This window comes from Lynx rufus, unplaced genomic scaffold (assembly GCF_022079265.1).
Source record: "Lynx rufus isolate CCGP_SWC_20201006 ecotype Redwood Valley unplaced genomic scaffold, mLynRuf1.p SCAF_13, whole genome shotgun sequence".
Classification (NCBI taxonomy): domain Eukaryota; kingdom Metazoa; phylum Chordata; class Mammalia; order Carnivora; family Felidae; genus Lynx; species Lynx rufus.
In genome coordinates this window covers 42,880,214-42,896,319 of record NW_025814827.1, presented here as the reverse complement: position 1 = coordinate 42,896,319, position 16,106 = coordinate 42,880,214, and the positions used below count along the sequence as shown (strand labels likewise).

Sequence of the window (16,106 nt, the reverse complement as noted above, 5' to 3'; positions counted from 1 at the left end):
TGGAGAGAAGGTAGGGTGGTCTGGGTAGTCCTGGATGGGAAGTAATTTGGTGGGGGCTCTGTGAGTTTTCAGGTCTGGGGTTCCTGAGGGGCATGGAAACATTATCAGTCACTGTCCCATGTGTCCTTAGCCTGGGGCCCAGCTGGAACAGCCAGTGTCCATCCCAGATGATGACTTGGTCCAGGCCACCTTCCAGCAGCTGCAGAATCCATCAAGTCCTGCCCGACTGCACCTTCTTCAGGACACAGTGAAGCAGCTAACGCTGCACCGAGGGAGGCTGAGCCTGGTGACCGGGCAGTCGGGACAGGGCAAGACGGCCTTCCTGGTACATAGTCTCAGAGCCCCGGGCAGGAGGAAGTGAGGGCCATGTGGGCTAAGGAAGCAGGGCACAGGGAGTTGTGCATGTAACAATGTGACCATGTTTTCTCTTTGCTGTCCATGCAGGCATCCCTTGTGTCAGCACTGCAGGCCCCTGATGTGGCCAAGGTGGCCCCCTTAGTCTTCTTCCACTTTTCAGGGGCCCGCCCTGACCAGGGTCTTGCCCTCACCCTGCTCAGACGCCTCTGTGCCTATCTGCATAGCCAACTGCAAAAGCCAGGTGCCCTCGCCACCACCTACCGGTGTGTATCCCCCATTAGTCCAGCCTTGTTGATTCCACATGATGCCACCCTGTATCTCCCTCTCTCACCGATCCTGGTCCTTACAGGGGCCTGGTATGGGAGCTCCAGCAGGAACTGCTGCCCAAGTGTGCTCAGTCCCTGAAAAGTGGCCAAACCCTGGTGTTGATCATCGATGGGGCTGACAGATTGGTGGGTCAGCATGGGCAGCTGGTCTCAGACTGGATCCCAAAGACACTTCCCCCAGTGAGTGTGAGAAGGAGGTGGGGGTGGGATGCAGTAGTGGGGACAGGGGGCTCTCCAGCCTTCTCCTCTTCTTTTTCCTTCTACCTTCTTCTCTTTATGCCCAAATATCACAGCGGGTGCACTTGGTACTGAGCGTGTCTACTGACGCCGGCCTGGGGGAGACCCTGGAGCAGAGCCAAGGTGCCCATGTGGTGGCCCTGGGGCCTCTGAAACTATCTGCCCGGGCCCGGCTGGTGAGAGAGGAGCTGGCCCTGTATGGGAAGCGGCTGGAGGAGTCACCTTTTAACAACCAGGTTGGATGTGGGCCAGGGCTGGAGTGTGTGAGGCCCCAGGGTGCTGAGGCTGCCAGCTGCCCCGTGCGGCCCTACTGCTTTGTTTCTGCAGGAACTCTGTGCCAGGGGATGCTGTTAATAAGATTACTGGGATTCCTTATAACACCAGCCAGCCTTTTTCCCCTAGAGAATAGCCTCCCAGGGTCCATCCCAGTGAGGGGAGGAGTAAGGCTGTGATTCTTGGGTGGGGTGGGCTGAACCACAGGGGCTTTCCAGAAAGTAGGGCTGGCTGGCAGAGCAGTGTAGCAAAGGGATGGCTGTGAGGTGATGCCATCAGGTCACTGATGGGGACTCTCAGAGGAGGAACTGCCCTGCAGTGGGCTGGGTGCTTGGGGTGGAGCTCAGGGGGGTTGAGGACTGGCTGCGGCAGGCTCTCTGCTCCCCACACTGAGTCCCCTTCATCTTGTCAGATGCGGCTGCTGCTGGTGAAGCGGGGATCATCCCTGCCACTCTACCTGCGCTTGGTCACGGATCACCTGAGGCTCTACACATTCTATGAGCAGGTTGGTTGAGGATGTAAACCCTCACCACTTATTTTCTAAGTCCTAATCCACTTCCCATTCTTCATTCAGCTTCTTCCACCCCCATCCCTCTATTTTTTGTACCCTGTCCTGTGCCATCTTGTAATCACCATTCCCCATCTCGGCTCACCCCTACCCTCACTTCTCTCCCACTGTTTCTCTTCCTTTTCTCATCCTTTCCCATGATTTCTCCAGCTGCCCACTCCCCTCCCCACAACAAAAGCCACCTCTTCTCCTCCCCTCACTGGCTGAAGCCCGGTCTCCGTCCTCTCCCAGGTGTCTGACAGACTCCGGACCCTGCCGGCCACTGTCCCCCTGCTGCTGCAGCACATCCTGGGCACCCTGGAGCAAGAGCATGGCCCTGATGTCCTTCCCCAAGCTTTGGCCACCCTTGAGGCCACACGCAGTGGTCAGTGGTTGGGATGGGCTGGGAGACCGAGAGTTCAGGGGTTGGATGACCTTGGTTCAGTTGGGGTCTCCATGAGCAGTGTGAGGAGGAGCCAGGTGTCATGGGATGGGTATGCTGTGTGGTTTGGTGAGGGCTTCAGAGAGCTGGGGTTTGCAGGTCTCACTGTGGACCAGCTGTACGGAGTGCTGAGTGCATGGCGGATACTTCCCAGGGGAACCAAGAGCTGGGACGAAGCAGTGGCTGCTGGTAACAGCGGGGACCCCTTCCCCATGGGCCCATTCGCCTACCTCGTCCAGAGTCTGCGCAGGTACAGCTGCCCCCAGCTGAGCTCCCACCAACCTCCTGTGCCTTCACATCTTTGAGCCAGAACCCCATGTGGTCCTTTCTTCATTCCACCCTTCCCTCAGTATAGGCCCTGACACACAGGCCCTGAATAGGTTGCCACTCAAGTTACCACTATATGGGTTGGGAACGGGAGTCCACAGCTGTGCCAGGTACTCACTGACAGGCCCCCTCCCCTCATCTCCTGCTCTGTTTCCCTCACATGAGGACAGTTTGCTAGGGGAGGGCCCCCTGGAGCGCACCGGTGCCCGGCTCTGCCTCCCTGCTGGGCCCCTGAGGACAGCAGCCAGATGTCGATACGGGAAGAGACCAGGGCTGGAGAAGACAGCACACACCCTCATTGCAGGTGATTGGAGCCCAAAGTGACCCCAGGGCACTGATTGTGGGGCCTATACCCGGAGGCCACCTACTAGTGCTCCCCATCAGCTGGCCCCTCACCTGCCACCCCAGTGAGCGAATGGCTTTTGTGGTAGCCTATGGAATACGATCTTTGGAGATGCTTTAGGGCTGAGCCCATCTCAACGTCTGTTCTGTGATCCACACCTGCAGCTCAGCTCTGGAAGACATGTGACCCCGATGCCTCGGGCATCTTCCGAAGTTGCCTTCCTGAGGCTCTGGGAGACTTGCCTCACCACCTGGTTAGTTTCAAGATCCCATAGACACCTTCTCCCAAGCAGCTGCTTTGACTGTTCTGAGACCCCACTCCCTCTTGACCGCACCATCACCACTACCATGATGCCCCTCTACCTTTCTCCTTTCAGTTTTCCTGCCCTCTTCCTTGAGGTCCTTTGTCCCAGCTCCTAGGTTGAGGTCCTGGCTGCACAGACAAGGTCTAAAACTAGACTATTCCTCCTCACCTGCCTCTTCATATCCTAATGAATCCAATGACCTTCCCAGCTCCAGAGCGGGAACCGTGACCTTCTTGCAAAATTCCTCACCAATCTCCACGTGGTGGCTGCACATCTGGAACTGGGTCTGGTCTCTCGGCTCTTGGAGGCCCATGCCCTCTATGGTGAGAGGTGGCTTCTCTGAGATCTGGGCCTCCTGGGTGTGTGCATGGGGGGTCTGCTCCGGGGGAGGTATAATGCAAAGAACAGTTAAATTTCTCTTCTAGGTTAAAAATGCCAAGGGGGTAAGCAAGTAATTTTCAGGGGACCTTCTGCCCAGATCTCTTAGACCAGAGGTTTCCAAACATTATTTAATAGGTATAAAATTACCTAGGATTGTTGTTCAAACTGTAGATCTCTGGGTCCCCAGATTCCATTTCCCTAGGTCTGGAGTGGGGCCTATGGCTTTGTACATCTAATGGGTGTTCCTGATGTGGGGTCAGAAGACTTTGAGATGACATTTTATTTTATTTTTATCTTTTTTACTTTCTAAAATTTATTTATTTTTTATAATTTACATCCAAGTTAGTTAGCACATGGTGCCACAATGATTTTAGGAGTAGATTCCTCAGTGCCCCTTACCCATTTAGCCCATCCCCACTCCCACAACCCCTCCAGCAACCCTCTGTTTGTTCTCTATATTTAAGAGTCTCTTATGTTTTGTGAGACGACATTTTAGACACTGCCTGACATACTTGGCTAATGGGGTTAATGGGGGTCTAGGCTAGCCCCTCCATTGACACAGTGCTGCTTTTCCATAGCTTCCTCAGTCCCCGAAGAGGAACCAAGTCTTCCTGAGACTGACACTGCTGTGTTTCACACATTCCTGAGGCAGCAGGCTCCAATCCTCAACCAGTACCCCCTGCTCCTGCCCCAGCAGGCAGCCAACCAGCCTCTGGACTCACCTCTTTGCCACCAGGCACCCCAGCTTTCCCAGCGGCGTTGGCGCCTCCAGCACATGCTACGATGGTTGAATAAACCCCATACCGTGGGGGGCCGGCAGAGGTAAGGCCCTTGGCCCCAGATGCTGGTAAGCCCACCAGAGAGCAAGCTACAGTCCTTTCTGAAACTGGAGAAAAAAGGACAGACCAAAGTCACTGTGGAGAGGGGGATTCAGGGACAGAAAGGCAAACACGAGTTTCCATTGGCTTCCTTCCCTGATTCCTCATTTCCTCCCTTTCTTGCTACTCTCTCTAGCTCCAGCCTGTCTCTGACAGTTTCCTCATCCCCCACTGCAGTGGCCTTGTGCCCCAGGGGGCAAAGAGCTGCTGTGGGCACAGCCAGTGGGATGGTTTACCTGTTGGACCTGAAAACCTGGCAGGTATGATGCTCAAGGCGGGCAGAGTTTGCCTCCAGAAAAAGCCTCACAGACTAGGCAAGCCAACCCCACCTGTTTTCACCCTGTTTGATTCAGCAACTTTTATTTCCTCACATCAGATCGAAAGCTTGGTCACAAAATCAATCATGCTTTCCAAATATTTGTGTCACACCTTCCATTCAAGGTTGTACTGAGGCTGTACTGTACTAAGCATCACAAGGAAAACAGGGGTAGGACATTGTCTTTGCCCACCAAGTGGTCAGTTTTGTTGAAAGATATGACATACAAGGGGAAAAGGAATAAAAACATAGCCATGTGACATGGACAAGAGCTGAATGAGTTGGGTACTTACCAGAGAACAGGGACGGACAAGGGCAGGCATTCCAGTTGAGTGAAAGGCATAGGGGAGAATGTTTCCTGGGAATTGCTGGAATGAGTAGAGGGTGCTTAAGGGATAGTAACAGCAAATTAGGCTGCAGAGGTGGGTCCCACAGCCACAGCCACAGCCTCTCTCTGCTTCCCAACCATATCACCCCTCCACCCCCATAGTATGCATGCGTGTAACACCATTCCCTCCTCAGACCCATCAAAATCTTCTGTGACTTGGGGATACTTATGGGGTTTGGAGTAGGGGAGACTTTGTGGCCCCACTTGAACCTGAGCTTGGCTGACATCTGGAGCTGGGCCCAACGCTTTTTACTTTTAACAAGCATTCCTGGTGTGGGGACAGAGGGCCACACTTTCTCCAGCCCTTCTTGCCTTGGCCTCCTTTTTGATTGGGGCTTGGAGTGCTGGACATTGGGGGGTCAAGGGAAGTCCTGAGCATGCTTTCCTGCTCGTTCTCACAGGAGGAGAAGTCTTTGGTGAGTGGCTGTGATGGGGTATCCTCTTGCTCATTCCTCTCGGACAGTGCCCTCTTTCTCACTGCCTTTGATGGGCTTTTGGAGCTCTGGGACCTGAAGCAAGGTTGTCGGTAAGGGGTCCCTCCCTCATGTCTGGGAGTGAGGGCCTTCCCTGCTTGTTGGGAGCCCCCAGGGGAGAAGAAAGAGGAGGGAGGCCAGGGGCCCTAGGAGCCTGACTTTGTCTCCCTGGGATAGGGTGCTCCAGACCAAGGCTCACCAGTACCAAATCACTGGCTGCTGCCTCAGCCCAGACCGCCGACTGCTGGCCACTGTGTGCCTGGGAGGATGTCTGAAGGTAATGATCAAGGGGCTGTGGTAGTCAAAGTGGCCTTAACTGCCAAGTCAGCCCCGTGAGGTTGTTTTCTTTGTGAGGCAGAGCTGCTGACTGCTTAGCTGGGGGAAGCCTTCCCTGCTGAGGGCAGGGGACTGGATAAGGTGGCTTCTGGGACTGTGATGCTCAGGCATCTGTACTCAGCATCTAGATTCCTCTCCTTCTCTCTCCTTCAGCTGTGGGACACAGTCCGCTGGCAGCTGGCCTTCGAACATACATGTCCCAGGCCCCTGAACTGCGTTACTTTCCACCCAGAAGGGCAGGTGATAGCCATAGGCAGCTGGGCTGGCAGTTTCAGCTTCTTCCATGTGGACGGGCTCAAAGCTATCAAGGTGAGATGGTCCTGTGTAGCCCTGGGGGAGGAAGCTCAAGAGGGTGGGAGCAGAAGATGTGGAGTGACGGACATCCACATTGTTTCACTTTGGGCTTGTGTTGAGAGCAGGTCCCGACATTTCCATTTCTACCCCCTCATGTAGGAACTGGGAGCCCCAGGAGCCTCCATCCGTACCTTGACTTTCAATGTGCCTGGGCGGGTTGTGGCTGTGGGTCGGCTGGACGGGATGGTGGAGCTGTGGTCCTGGCATGAGGGGGCGCGGCTGGCTGCCTTCCCTGCCCACCATGGCACAGTGGCCGCTGCCCTTTTCCTGCGTGCTGGGCGCCAGTTACTGACAGCCGGAGAGGATGGCAAGGTCAGATTGCAGAGGGCTGGTGGTGGGTTCTGAGGAGGGGGTACGAAAGGCAGGGAATATTTGGGTAAGGGTGGAGCCTTTGTCGGGGAGACAGGGGAGGAGCTTAGCTGGTGCAAGCTACAGGGAGAGGGGTGCAGGTGTGTGCACGAGCAGCTCTCTAGAGAAGACTCTTTGGAAGGAGGACTTTCATGGGGGTGGCTGTCACTCTGGGGGTGGAAGTGGTGTATCTTTAAGTCCTGTTCTTGGCCCTCAGGTTCAGGTGTGGTCCGGATCTCTGGGTCGGCCCCAGGGATGCCTTGGTTCCCTTCCCCTCTCTCCTGCCCTCTCTGTGGCTCTCAACCCAGATGGCGATCGAGTGGCTGTTGGGTACCGAGCAGATGGCATTAGGATCTATAAAATTGCTTCAGGTACTGAAGAGAGAGAGGATGGGGTGTTTGGGCCTTTGGAAAGAACCTCCCCACCCTGAATTCCCTTTTGGAATGTCTTACTCTATGTTTTCTGGTCATTCTCTAGGTTCCCAGGGGGCTCAGTGTCAAACACTAGATGTGGCAGTGTCGGCACTGGCCTGGCTCAGCCCTAAGGTGTTGGTGAGTGGTGCAGAAGATGGGTCCCTGCAAGGCTGGCATCTCACGGAAAGTTCCCTTCAGTCCCTCTGGCTCTTGTCCAGATACCAGAAACCCGTGTTGGGACTGGCCACCTCCAACGAACTCTTAGCTTCTGCCTTAGGTACTGCTGGGTGGGCAGTGGGCAGCTTTCTTTTAAAGATGCTAATAGTTTCCCTCAATTTATATGTGTATGCATACAAGAAAATACACACACTTTTTTTTTTTTTTTACAACTTTGAAAGTGGTTTTAAATGTATTTATCTTACATAAGCAGTCTAGACTATTTCTTCGTATTTCCTAGCCCTGATTCTGGGACCTCTTTGTAATCCCTATAATTCTTTGAGTTTCTGCCCAGTGGGACACTTTGCTTTGTATAGGAATGACATTCCCTTATGAGGAGAGATGTTGAGGTGAAAATGAGGAGAGAGGCCTTAGTCCTCTCTAGGTAGGAAGCTTGGTCCAAGTAATAGTGGGCACTTGAGAAGAGGAGGGTCTGGAGGTGTAGCAGGGAGTTAGACAGCTGAAGAGCGAGAGCTGGGAGTGCCTGATATTCCTGTCCTGTGAACTCATATGATGACTAACCCCCTGTTCAGGCTTTCCACAGCCTATGACGCACTGCTTTTCTCCCTGGAGCTGTGCCGTGGGACATTGCCCTCGCCCCGCATGATTGCCTTTGTCTTTGGGGTCCTGTCACACTTCCTCTTTCAGAGAATCTTCCCTTCTCCCTATTTCCAATGCAGAAGATTTCACAGTGCGGCTCTGGCCAAAGCAGTTGCTGACACTGCCCCAAAAGGCAGAAGACTTTCCCTGTGGCACTGAGCTCCGGGGACACGAGGGGCCTGTAAACTGCTGTAGCTTCAACACTGATGGAGGCAGGCTGGCCACTGGGGGCAGGGACCGGGTGAGCCACAGGGGTCCTCCCGCCTTGGGCCCCACAGCCCCTCTGGTCCCTGGATTCCTCAACAGCCCATTTCCCATTGCTCCCTAAGGCATTTTGTTTTGCCATATCTCCTTTGCCACATCTGCCCACCATCCCTTCCTTGATATCCCCTTTCCCTTTAAAATTTCTTGCCCCAAATGGCCCTGGTATTCCTACCTCCCTCCTGTGGTCCTGACTGCCCCCTCTCTTGGGACCTATCCAGAGTCTCTTCTGCTGGGATGTGCAGATGCCCAAAGCCCCTGTTCTGATTTACTCCTTCTCTGCTTGTCACCGTGACTGGGTCACCGGCTGTGCCTGGACCAAAGACAACCTATTGGTAAGGGAAGAGGTGGGGGTGGGGCAGAGCTCAGCAGGGTTCCTGGGGGAGGACAACACTGTCCATCTCATCCTATTTCTAACACCCATTTATAATAATAGTAATAGCTGACATTTATTGAGCACTTAGTATGTGCCAGGCATTGAACTAAGCTCTTTGAATGTCTTGCCTCTTTTACTCTTTACAACTCCTTGTAAAGCAGATACAGATACTACTATTATCTCTTTCACAGACAAGGATATAGAGCTCAGATAGATTAAAGAACATTTCTAAGGTCAGGTAAGTTATGAACTGAACCAGTAAACATAAGAAAGCCCATGCACTTGGGGTACCTGGGTGACTCTGTCAGTTAAGCATCTGACTTGATTTCAGCTCAGGTCATGATCTCATGGTTCGTGAGTTTGAGCCCCACGTGGGGCTCCGTGCTGACAGTGCAGAGCCTGCTTGGGATTCTCTCTGTCTCCCTCTCTGCCCCTCCCCTGCTCATACTCTCTGTCTCTATCAAAATAAATAAACATTAAAAAAAAAGAAGAAGAAGAAGAAGAAAAGAAAGCCCATGCTGTTAACAAGAACACACACTGTCTCCCTAAGGATTTAGTATGCCCTGTCCCTGCAGTTAAAGGCTACTGCTATGATTTCTTTAGTCCTAAGGCAAAAAACAAAAAAACAAAAAAAACCAACTCAAATTATGCACTCAAGGTTGGTAAAACCTAGTGTTCCAATGCAGAGTCCCTATATTATTCTCAAGAAGAGATGAGAAAGGAGTATCAGTTGAATAAACTTGTTATATCTGCCCTATCCTTGCCTTTTAGGCAGCTGGATCTTTTCTTGGCATTGCAGACTTTTCACCTTTGTCTGGGTTTGTTGACTGACATTATATTAATAACAAGGACAATAGCCTCTATTTATTCAGTGCTTAGTATGTGCTAGGCAGTGTGCTAAGTCCTAAGTCCAGGCAGGTGCATTAGCCCCACAGCAGCCATATGAGATAGATACATGTTATTATCCTTATTGAGTAGATAAGAATTCTAAGGCTTAGAGACATGAACTTGTCCCAGGTCACAAAGTAAAGTATGGCAGAGCTAGAACCCAGGACATCCCATGTTCTTAATCACAAGCCTTACTGCTCCTCCCCAATATTATAAACACACAAAAATGCTGGAAGCATGCTGATAATCCCATTCCTCCAACCTCTGACTCTGCAGGTCTCCTGCTCCAGTGATGGCTCTGTGGGGCTGTGGGACCCAGAACTGAAACAGCAGCTTGGCCAGTTCCTAGGTCATCAGAGTGCCGTGAGCGCCGTGGTAGCCGTGGTGAGAAGGCAGTGGAGAGCTCAGTGGGGGCTCTAGGAAAGCTAAGTAGGCTTTGGGACACTGGGTGCTGGGTATCTAATCTCAAAGGTAAAAGAAGTATAAAGAATGAGATACTCGGGCCTGGATTAGAACCGATCTAGGGTATTGAGGCTGAGGGTTGGTGTGATGGGAGGAAGAGGGCAGCTTAGTATCTGGACCTCATGCAGGATTGCAGTCCTGAGCCACCCAGACTCTGTCCCTGCGTTTTCCTCACTCTTTGACAATGCCTAAGCCTTTAGTGGTCTGCCCTCCCCTCCTGGTAGGAGTCACACTCCCCATATCCTGCTCAGTAGGACTCTGTACTGATCCTGTGCTCTGGGGCAGGAAGAACATGTGGTGTCTGTGGGCCGAGATGGGACCTTGAAAGTGTGGGACCATCAGGGCGTGGAGCTGACTAGCATCCCTGCTCACTCAGGACCGATCAGCCATTGTGCAGCTGCCTTGGAGCCCCAGCCAGGTAAGGGATTGTCAGCCCCCTTCCCTCCCTTTCGCCCATGCTTCTTCCCTTCTTTTGACTTAGTCTCTGTGCCTTATCAGCTGGGCAGCCTGGGTCAGAGCTTCTAGTGGTGACTGTTGGACTGGATGGGGCCACACGGTTGTGGCATCCACTCTTGGTGAGTTCCCTGAAAGGACTGGGGTGGGTGGAGTGGAGGGGGTATAGTGGAACAGCCTTTTGTTGTGTTGACATTCCTGTGTTGTTGTGTTGACATTCCTCCCCCCACCGCTGGGCCCACCTCCATCCTTTCCTCCTAGGTGTTTCATTTTTTTTTTTTTAATGTTTATTTATTTTTGAGAGAGAGAGAGAGAGAGAGAGAGAGAAGAGTTGGGGAGGGGCAGAGAGAGGGAGACACAGCATCCAAAACAGGCTCCAGGCTCTGAGCTGTCAGCACAGAGCCTGTGCCGGGCTCGAACCCACGAACTGTAAGATCATGACCTGAGCTGAAGTCTGACGCTTAACTGACTGAGCCATCCAGGCACCCCCCCTCCTAGGTGTTTCAAACACACACCCTCCTGGGACACAGTGGTCCAATCAGTGCAGCTGCTGTTTCAGAGACCTCAGGCCTCCTGTTGACTACCTCAGAGGATGGTTCCATTCGGCTCTGGCAGGTACCTAAGGAAGCAGGTGAGTGAGTCATGGAGCGAGGCAACATATGAAAGAGGGGTGTGTTCGTGGGACCATGAAGGTCAGGGTGGCCTGATATCTCCTCTTTCATCTCAATAGCGGTTCAGCTTCTAATGCATCACTTCCTTCCTTCTCCAGATGACAGGTATATGCCCAGGAGTCCTACAGCCATCACTGCTGTGGCCTGGGCCCCAGATGGTTCTATGGCAGTGTCTGGGAATCAAACTGGGGAACTAACCTTGTGGCATGGAGCTAAGGCTGTGGCCACAGCACAGGTGTGTTGGGGCAACCTTGGTTCCTTGTGTATGTGAGTTCTGCCCTGGCTGTGCATGTAGTGGCACGTGCTGGGGTAAGAGGGGATGTCTGGGAGTGGAAGGAAGGTTAGTCCTGGCTCCTCAGGAATACTGAAATGGACCTGTTGTGTTCTCAAGGCTCCAGGCAGCATCAGTGCTCTGATTTGGTACTCAGCACACACCTTGATTGTTCTCAGTGCTAATGAAAAGGTCAGCGAGTGGCAAGTGGAATTGCAGAAGGATTCGACACAGACAAATTTCAGGTGAAAGGGGGCAGCTGGGTTAATGTGATACCATGGTGGTCTCCTCACACCCAGGATTTTGAGCAAATCACTCCACCTCTACTTCTGAACTAGGAACTAACAGGATGTTAGTAAGTGGGGAAAAGACCCTGGGAAGTTGTTTTTGGTTCCTCATCATGTCAATTTAAATAATAATTACCAAGTGCCTACTTTATGCTAAGCTCTGAACCAGGCAGTATGAACCAGATTGAAAATCCTTTTTTTTTTGTTGTTTATTTTTATTTATTTTGAGAGAGAGAGAGAGAGAGAGAGCGAGCAGGGGAGGGGCAAAGAGAGAGGGAGACAGAATCCCAAGTAGGCTCCACGCTGTCAGGCAGAGCCAAATGCAGGGCTTGAAGTCATGAACCGTGAGATCATGACCTGAGCCGAAATCAAGAGTTAGACACTTAACTGGCTGAGTCACCCAGGCACCCCTGAAATTACCTTTTAATTAAGGAAGCACAGTGGAAGAATGTGCACTTAAGTAAACCACCAGCAACATGCAGAGTGGTTAGTGCTATAATGAAGAGAGAGATATATAATTCCTGGGGGTGCAGAATTTGAGAAATTTATGGTGTACAAAAGAGTTGCTGTTTGATGTTGGGCTTAAAGGATGAGCAGGAATTTTCTAGACCCATAAGGGAAGGGAATGATGTTTCAGGAAGAGCAAGTAGCATTAACAGAAAGCAAGGAGGCATGAGAGTGCATGGTATATTCTGGGCACAGCCAAGTGTTGGGTTCTTAGTGAGAGTGGGGGTGGGGGTGTCGGGGAATTTGGATTGAAAAGATAAACTGGGGCCAGGTTGTGGAGAGCACAGTGCTAAGAATTTTGAACAGAATAATGATCTGAAATTGAGGAAGAGGATTCTAGTGGCAGTATGGAGGATGGATAGTAGTAGAAAGATGTGAAGGGCAGGGAGATCACCTTTACATTAGTTGTTGTAGTCCAGGGAAGAAATAATGTGGGCCCTGAGCTGGGCAGTAGGATGCAAAGGGGGGAGAGAGGTTTAGGCATCTGTTACAAGTAGAATCCGCAGTGCTTATCAATCAGGATGGAAGGAAAAGACAGGCATGTAAGAGATTCTTAGTTTGGGCAGGTAAGGAGATGGTGATAATGAATACTGACAGAAGGAAAACAGAAAGAGGAAGAGAATTCATAGTGAAGGTAATGCATTGTGTTTGTACTTCACTCCTAAGGAATTCATGGGGAGCAGAGGAGCCTGAGAGAGGGGGACTAAAATAGGAACTTTCTGTCTCATGTACCTTTTTTGCGCTCCAGTCTTCACCTGAACCGAGTTCTGCTGGAGGACTTAGGGTTCCTGACAGGTGTGGCCCTGGCCCCAGACGGTCACACCCTCATCTTGGCCAAAGCAGATTTGGAGTTGCTGCACATGAAGCCAGGGGATGCTCCCTCTGTAATCTGGTAGGATCCAAAATGCTGTTTCCTCTCAGGCTACAGAAAGAGGAAAAGTGGGTTAGTGGTTACCCTGAAGTTTGGTCCAACTTAGAACAAAATACTGGGATCTTATAGAGAGATGTTCATGGGTTTGCCTTCTTTCTTTCTTATAAACCAGGAGCGGCTTTACAGAATATCCTATTATGTTGTCTACCCATCAAGACTATGGTGTGTTTGTCCTACAGCTAGGGAACTCTGGAGTTCTTTATTTCATTGTAAGTCCTATTTGAGTATGTATTAAAATGAGCATTTGTCCAGGGCCAATATATATCTACATATATTATATATTTTAATATTTATTTATTTTGGGGAGGGCGCAAGTGAGGGAGGGGCAGAGAGAGGAGGGATAGAGGATCTGAAGCAGGCTCTGCCCTGACAGGCTGACGGTCCGATGTGGGGCTTGAACTCACGAACTGCGAGATTCTGACCTGAGCCAAAGTCAGATGCTCAACAGGTGCCCCCCAGGACCAATATTTTTAAAACCTTGGGACCATGATTGAGGATAAGAGGAAGGGAAAGGCATTGGTTCTAAATTCCCTTCTCTTCCTTCAACTGGAGCATTCTCTAGTGGGTTTCGGCTTTCCTATGAGGTTTTTTTGATACAAAAAAGGATTCTAGTTTTAAAAAGATCATGGGAAACCATCAACATAGGAGTTTTCTTAATTGCATTTTTTCATGTCTCTCTTGCCTTGCCACTGCAAGTACTAATATCTGGAACAAAACAGACATATCTTATAGACAGTATATGGGGCGAAAGAGGGCAGACGCAGAAGGGTACATGCTTCATGATTTCATTCAAATGAAGTTAAAGAACAAGCAGAAGTAATTTACAGTGATAACTCAGAATGTTATTAGCACAGGGGGTGGGGGTGCTCTGGCATTGACAGGGAAGGGACGTGAAGGCAAGTTTCCAGGGTGATGGAAATGTTCCGCAGTTTGATCTGAGCAGTGATTACATGGATGTGTACATGTGTAAAAGTTCATTGAGACATACATGTAAGATTCATATGCTTTACTGTATCTAAATTACAGTTAAGAAAAGTTCTGAACAGCCCAGAGCTGAAAAGAGTTGCTTTGGCTGGATAGGGTCAAATGCAAGTAGGCTAAACAAAATGAGCCATCCTTTCACAGAGGCAAAAGGAATCAGGAGAGTTTGAACAGAGCCTGGACTTTGATCTGACCTTGGAGAATCCAAATGGGACCCTAGTGTTAGTAACTCAGGCCAAACCTGAATCTGGTGAGTGTGATGAGTGGACTGAAGGAGTCTGGAGATGCCTTGTGGGGGATGGTAGGTCCTTCAAGGCTGGGGACCTAGCTCTAACCTCTGCCCTTGAAATGGCAGAGTCGTCATATTTGTGTGCCAGTTCTGATGGGATGCTATTGAAACTCGCCAAATGCACCCAGGAAGGAGAATGGGACACAGGTGACATCTGGCAGAAAGAAGCAGAAATGCCTGAAACTCCAGCTCCAGGGACAGAGCCATCTATGAATGACAGCATAGATAGCTGGTCACCGCCCCCACAGCTAAAGACGCAGCAGCGTAGAAAGGTGAGTTTGAGGGAAGGATCACAAATAGAGGGAAGGAGGCTCTATGTCTGACAGACTGATGCTTCCTAACAGCTCACCATACCGCTTCTCCTTTCCCTCCAAGATTCACTCGGGCTCTGTCACGGCTCTCCATGTGCTGCCGGGGCTGCTGGTGACAGCCTCAAAGGACAGAGATGTTAAGCTGTGGGAGAGACCCAGTATGCAACTGGTAAGTGCATGTATGTGTAAGAAGGGCTAAAGGATGTCACAAGAGAGCAAACTTAGGCAAAGAGTGTGCAAAAGATAAAAAATCTGGTTTTTTCTGTCTTTGCTATGATGTGCAACTGACCTGTTTCCAGATTAAAGGCATTAATGTGAGGGGCACCTGAGTGGCTCAGTCAGTTAGGCATCTGACTTCAGCTCAGGTCATGATCTCACTGTTTGTGAGTTTGAGCCCCACGTCAGGCTCTGTGTTGACAGCTCAGAGCCTGGATCCTGCTTTGGATTCTGTGTCTTCCTCTCTCTCTGCCCCTACCCTGCTTGTACTCTGTCTCTCTCTCTCTCTCTCAAAAATAAACATTAAAAAAAAATTTTTTTAAGGCATTAATGTGAGAGATAAACAAGTTAGTAAGGAGACCCTAGGCTTGTAGCCCTTATCTCCCCCTTTTCTGTTCCCCGTTGTAGCTGGGCCTGTTCCAATGCGAAGGGGCTGTGAGCTGCCTGGAACCTTGGCTGGGCCCTAACTCCACCCTGGAGCTCGCAGTGGGAGACACACAGGGCAATGTGTACTTTCTGTCCTGGGAATGAAGGCAGAGACACCACTGTGCTAGAGATGCAAAGCCTGAAGATACCAGTGGCTACTTTCTTGATTAAATTTTAAAAATAAAGTGTCAGAAAACCTCAAGTGCAGTCTTGCCTATGATCTGAAGTGGATGTGGACCAAGAATATGGGAGTTCTAATGTTTTTTTTTTTTTCTGATTTAGCATTAATTCTTATTAGAACTGCAAGAAAAAGAACCAAATCTATAGTAGACATTCTTTGAAACGAGGCTTTAGAAATCTTCTATCATTTGCTGACCCCAGGATCCTAAGATACCATTCCTGCCAGTAGGAGGGATGAGTGATGTTGGCCAGCACTTAGTTTGAACAGAGAGCTGAAGACCTCTCACTTAGTCAACAAAGAATAAGAGGGGTGCCTGAGTGGCTCAGTTGGGTAAGCATCTGACTCTTGATTTCAGCTGAGGTCATGATCTCACGGTTCATGAGATCGAGCCCTGTGTCAGGCTCTGCACTGATAATGCGGGGTGTACTTGGGATTCTCTCTCTCTCCCTAAATAAATAAATAAATAAATAAATAAATAAATAAATAAAACATTAAAAAAAAACTAAAAGAAGAAAGCATAAGAGAAGGAAGAGTGAGTTGAAAGTGCCCAGTTAGGGCATTTAGAGAGAACATTAGGCTCCACTCATAGAAACGGTGTCTTCTATGCAGAACTACCTACCCAGCTAAGAGATGAAAAGCCAGGGCACTGAAACTACGAGACTTCTGGTTTTCACACCCTCTGACAGAGCAGCAGCAGCCATTTGACTTGTATACATTTGTCAATATAGTAATTTGC

At 50.5% G+C, this 16,106-nt stretch overlaps 1 protein-coding gene across 1 annotated transcript in view; it reads left to right on the top strand.

The window, feature by feature from the left end:
- The window catches only part of TEP1 (telomerase associated protein 1), a 40,244-nt gene extending 24,853 nt beyond the window's left edge, over window positions 1-15,391 (top strand). Inside the window, exons 24-55 of the mRNA XM_047075375.1 lie at window positions 131-325; window positions 445-620; window positions 707-863; window positions 977-1,156; window positions 1,606-1,698; window positions 1,993-2,125; window positions 2,282-2,432; window positions 2,680-2,813; window positions 3,017-3,105; window positions 3,365-3,479; window positions 4,116-4,359; window positions 4,552-4,675; window positions 5,521-5,645; window positions 5,770-5,869; window positions 6,082-6,237; window positions 6,382-6,594; window positions 6,848-7,001; window positions 7,108-7,320; window positions 7,940-8,100; window positions 8,342-8,455; window positions 9,661-9,768; window positions 10,132-10,264; window positions 10,345-10,421; window positions 10,798-10,930; window positions 11,069-11,205; window positions 11,362-11,486; window positions 12,784-12,927; window positions 13,079-13,175; window positions 14,092-14,197; window positions 14,303-14,508; window positions 14,612-14,716; window positions 15,172-15,391. Of these exons, the coding sequence (XP_046931331.1) occupies window positions 131-325; window positions 445-620; window positions 707-863; window positions 977-1,156; window positions 1,606-1,698; window positions 1,993-2,125; window positions 2,282-2,432; window positions 2,680-2,813; window positions 3,017-3,105; window positions 3,365-3,479; window positions 4,116-4,359; window positions 4,552-4,675; window positions 5,521-5,645; window positions 5,770-5,869; window positions 6,082-6,237; window positions 6,382-6,594; window positions 6,848-7,001; window positions 7,108-7,320; window positions 7,940-8,100; window positions 8,342-8,455; window positions 9,661-9,768; window positions 10,132-10,264; window positions 10,345-10,421; window positions 10,798-10,930; window positions 11,069-11,205; window positions 11,362-11,486; window positions 12,784-12,927; window positions 13,079-13,175; window positions 14,092-14,197; window positions 14,303-14,508; window positions 14,612-14,716; window positions 15,172-15,294 (4,521 nt within the window). The 3' untranslated portion in view covers window positions 15,295-15,391. The remainder of the gene's footprint in view (window positions 1-130; window positions 326-444; window positions 621-706; window positions 864-976; window positions 1,157-1,605; window positions 1,699-1,992; window positions 2,126-2,281; window positions 2,433-2,679; window positions 2,814-3,016; window positions 3,106-3,364; window positions 3,480-4,115; window positions 4,360-4,551; window positions 4,676-5,520; window positions 5,646-5,769; window positions 5,870-6,081; window positions 6,238-6,381; window positions 6,595-6,847; window positions 7,002-7,107; window positions 7,321-7,939; window positions 8,101-8,341; window positions 8,456-9,660; window positions 9,769-10,131; window positions 10,265-10,344; window positions 10,422-10,797; window positions 10,931-11,068; window positions 11,206-11,361; window positions 11,487-12,783; window positions 12,928-13,078; window positions 13,176-14,091; window positions 14,198-14,302; window positions 14,509-14,611; window positions 14,717-15,171) is intronic.
- Window positions 15,392-16,106: the final 715 nt, after the last annotated feature.